The following is a 4,858-nucleotide window of genomic DNA, read 5'->3' on the forward strand; positions in this document are numbered from 1 at the left end:
TACCCATTTAATATGTCTTTCTAAATTTTTCCAGTGACACAAGATGACAGCAACAGTAGTTGTGGAATTGTGAAATATAATGTGTTCACGATATTTTTTCTTTATTTAACTTAATCATTTAAAGTATTTTCAGATTCATGTTGCTGCTATTGTTACTTATGGACTAAGTTGATGGCGGAAAAAAGGGGTGAAGTGGGTGAGGACAATTTTACCCTTGTTTATGGAAAGAAAAAGGTATTTTTGTATTTAATAATTGAAAAACTGATGGAATATGGACGGAAGGACGTCCAGCGCAAAGAAAGGTTGAAATGAGGGCAAAAATGTCAAAAAATGAAAAGTAGGGACGTTTTCCACAATAGACTTGAAAGGTAAGGACGTTTTGTGCCAATTACCCTTTCACCATTCATCATTCTTCAGTATTACAACTTCTTCTGTCCTCTAAAGATAATATTACTTTCTTTTTCATTTTCCCCAAATTATGTTACTTTTTTTGTTGAGGGTATAATGGATTTCTTAATTTTTTAATATATGCTCTTATTTAATATGTCTTGTTATTAATAAATATGAAATTCTCATATTTAAATCAGTATTTGGCTTTTTTAAGCGTTTTTACCAAATGTAATATCCTGGAACAATATACCTGCTTGCCGTTGTCTTATTCAGAAATAAATCAAATTTTGAAATTGAAATTCCGCAGCCAAAACTACGTCCACGCGACACCTATCCTTTGAATCCCCAAAATACCCTTTGAAATCCATCTCCCTCAATCACGTAGATCAACGGCTCAAGTACAACCGCGACCAGCAAGCCCCCATCAACGGCTAATATTTCCCCAAAAACGCACCTGAGGTTGCAAATTAGGGCTTTTCCACCATTTACATAGACAGCTCTCATAGTCCAAGGCCACACATACGCCCACTTTCCCTCTCTATATTTTGATTTTTCAATTTTTAGGCTTTAGGATAATGGGCAAGGGTCCGGGACTTTACTCTGATATTGGCAAAAGAGCTAGAGGTTTCATTTTAATCTTATAATTTGTTGATTTTAATTAAGTTTTTGTGCTCTATTGCTGATTAGAGTAATAATTATTTTTATTTGTGTTTAATTGGTGGAAATAGATCTTTTATACAGGGATTACCAGTGCGACCAGAAGTTCACCATCACTACCTACTCGCCCACTGGAGTGGCAAGTTTTTTTTATAATTATTTTGCTGTTTTTGTTATATTGTGATTAGTGCCCGTGTTCGATTCTGGAAGCATTGTTGATGTACATATACTGTCAGAAATGTTTATTATTTATTGCATTTGTTTTTACGAGTTTCTGATTTTTTATTTTTATTGTCTGTTGATTAATAAAACTTTGTGTAACTAATAAGCTGACTAGTAAGTGAAAATTTGTTGGAAGCTACTATTGTGCTAGTTTCTTCAGTGAATTTTACATATTTTTAGGAAATGGAATTTGTATAATCTATCTGTTTCGCTGACATTTTCAATATTAGTAATTCTTTTTTTTTTTTTTCGGTAAAGGGAGTTTTTGAAAACAAATATCCGGATAAAATCGGCAACTTTTATGGGTTTCACAGTCTGCATGTTATTGTGATAGAACCTCATTTTGCAGGATTTCAGAAGCAGATTCAAAAGAATCTGGTACTTATAAACAAGAATTGTGAAGCAGATATAGGACACTTGACAATATATCTTTTGAATTTACTTGGTACTGAATTTAATAAATTGTTGCAACTCAAAAGAAATGAAAATATGAGGAAAATCAGCTTTCGAGACTCAAGAGGCTGGAAACTCTCCCCGCGACCTTTAATTCCCAAATCGACAAGATGCACAACACAGAGACCAACCTCCGACTTGCTTGACATTTAATAATACAAAAACTACACACTACCCACTTCCCATTTAACTACTAACATAAATTACATAATGTTCTACAATCCAATAATCCACTGCATCCCATCGGAACCTGTAATGTTAAACAGCTCGTTTTGGTCCTCTGCTTACATATGTAAATTTGATTTGGAATCTATCATATTGTTGTCGACAATTTAAATAAATAAATAGATTTGTAATCTATCATATTGTTGTTGACAATTTAAATAAATAAATAGATTTGTAATCTATCATATTATTGTCGACAATTTAAATAAATAAATAGATTTGTTCCATCTTTAGCAAGGTAAGCTCAACACTTATCAGAGCAGACAGAGATACTGAGTTCAATCCCTTGTATTCAGTGATAATTTTCCATGGGCCTTTAATGAGAAAATGAATTTGGCCTATGCAGCATGTTGAAGATTATTTGAATAAATAAATCTGTCCCCTTTTCTAATTAGATGCGGTAGTTCTAGATTAGTAATTATTGTTAAACTTGGAGATGGAACATAGGATTTTTTTTTGGTCTTTTTCTTATTATTTTACTTTGTTGGAGCTCTTGAGGATATATTACCAATCTTGCACTTATGAGACCCTTTTGCTTACTGTTTTCTAGAATAGAATATCGTTGAGTCTATTTTGGTTTGCATAGAGTTCCTAGCTGATTATTCTTCTTTCTTTTTTTTCCTTTTTTTTCTTTTCCTAGAATAGAAATTTTGTTCAGTTTATGTGGGTTTTTGTCCAATAGTTTTTTTTTTCCTGGAATAAAATCTTGTTAGATCTATGTGGATTTGTGTAATGATTAGAGCCAATTTAGTATTTCTAGCGTTTCCTAGAGTTTATGGCCAATATTGTTTGTGGATTTTGAAGGATAATTTCATTATGGATTTATATTTATTTTTTCACATTTTTATTAGTACCTTGAAGCTAGTTATTGAAACTTGTATCACAACCAGCAAAACACAATATTTTTCATGTAGCCTTGCACCTTCTCTTTGTTAACATTAAAAGTAAGGACTTATCCACATGGAAGAGGGACTGCCACATAACTTCTCCAGCAACTGCAAAGCCATATAATTTTCTGTTTTACATTTGCTGTTTCCACGTACTCTCAAGAAAATGTTTATCTTGCTCATTTTTTGTCCTCTCGCAATTTCCCTGTTCTAGTCGATCTGTAGTTTTTCTCAGGAAAGTGTAGTAAGACAGTTTACTTGTATTGGGTAAAACACTGTTTCTCGAGTGCTGATTGAGAATTTGTTTTGATGATGTAACTTGAATCAAAATTTAGTGCAGGTTGTGATCAATAGAGAAGTCGGCCTTTTCTTGGCTGAACCTTTGGAAATTTTTTGTTCTGTGTTCTATTTTCCCCTTATTTATTTTAGTCCTTAATTTTTGTCACATTTCTACTTTTGTTCTTCTAATTAGTTGATATCTAAGTCAGTTTTGAGTGGATTTTCGTGTTTATCAAAATTGTTGGCTGTAGTAAACCTAACACCAATTTTTATTCTTTTATTTTATTTTTTATTTTTTTCCTCTCTTGTTGCAGAGTATCACTTCCTCAGGAACAAAGAAAGGTGAACTGTTTCTGGCTGATGTCAATACTCAGTTGAAGCACAAGAATGTCACTACTGATGTTAAAGTAGACACAAACTCCAATGTATGGACTCTCTCTCAGTATTATTTTCTGTTATCTGTTTAGAAGCTAGAATTTTTTTTATTTTTTAATCTCAATTCCCATATACAAATTATTGGATGATGCTGAATGGATATATTTCTGTTCCATTGTGTATAACTAATTTATGAAACCAATGCCAGCTCTTCACCACTGTCACAATTGATGAGCCTGCTCCTGGGTTGAAGACAATTTTAAGTTTCCGAGTTCCTGATCAAAGGTCGGGAAAGGCAAGTATTTTCTTAATTGATTATTATTAAACTGAGAATTCTGTTGCTTGGCATATCTTAGCTGTGTCTTGTATTGAAGTGCAACTTGATGTGTAATTCCTTTTCATCATTTGTCAATGACAGCTGGAACTTCAATACTTGCACGACTATGCTGGAATAAGCTCCAGCATCGGTTTGACTGCTAACCCCATTGTAAACTTTTCTGGTGTACTGGGAAATAATAATCTTGCTGTGGGGACTGATGTGTCATTTGACACCAAGGAAGGAGCTCTTACCAAATGCAACTTTGGAGCAAGCTTTACAAATGCAGATCTTATTGCTTCATTGTCTCTGTGAGTGGTTTCAATAAATGGCTGAATGAAATTTTTGTATGATTCCCTGTTCTGGGAGATAGCTTTGTGTTGCACTGTTACTACTACCAAGCACTATATAGTTTCCATTTACTTCGAATGGACATATTTACTGGTTATGGAGTAAGTATAGGAGCACTGACAGTGCTCTGACTAAGGAGTTTGGGAGCTGTTAAGTCCATATTTATAAGAGACATAAAAAAAAATAAAAAAAAGCAAAGCACACAAAAATCTGAAGTGGCTCCATTATCAAAGTAACAGCTACATCCACTTGCTATTGCAAGTTTTCCTAATCTTGGAGAACAAGATTACCATGGTGATTTCACGCATCTTTGTGCCTCACACAAAACACACCCTAATAAATCCTTTATATAGTAAGAATATTAGGTTGACCTAATAGATATATGAATACCCAATATTCCTTTGTAGTTCAAAATATAAAAATTGCCTTGGGGCTCTACAGTCCAGCATTGACATTAGAAAGACGGTTAATTTTGACCATCATTTGGTATTGAAAGATTTTTATCAGAAATTTTTTTTATTACAAGATTAGATAAGTATCTTTCATTTCCATCAGTATATACTGGCTTCCTGGATTTGCTGCCCCATCTGCTTGATTATTAACCTCTTGAACCAAGAAGGTGCTGAGTGTATATTGTTGATTCAGGAACGATAAAGGTGACACTCTAAGTGCGACATACTATCATACAGTGAGCCTGTTGACC

General features: G+C 33.5%; 1 protein-coding gene across 1 annotated transcript; it reads left to right on the forward strand.

Annotated features, from left to right (window-relative positions):
• Positions 1 to 860: 860 nt before the first annotated feature.
• On the forward strand, positions 861 to 4,852 carry LOC111409221 (mitochondrial outer membrane protein porin of 34 kDa-like; the record flags this gene model as incomplete). The annotated part of the gene is made up of 6 exons (XM_023039229.1): positions 861 to 1,014; positions 1,119 to 1,186; positions 3,428 to 3,538; positions 3,697 to 3,783; positions 3,907 to 4,115; positions 4,801 to 4,852. Coding segments are annotated over exons 1-6 (576 nt in total), but the record flags the coding sequence as incomplete, so codon positions are not given.
• Positions 4,853 to 4,858: the final 6 nt, after the last annotated feature.

Source organism: Olea europaea, chromosome 14 (assembly GCF_002742605.1).
Source record: "Olea europaea var. sylvestris chromosome 14, O_europaea_v1, whole genome shotgun sequence".
Taxonomy (NCBI): domain Eukaryota; kingdom Viridiplantae; phylum Streptophyta; class Magnoliopsida; order Lamiales; family Oleaceae; genus Olea; species Olea europaea.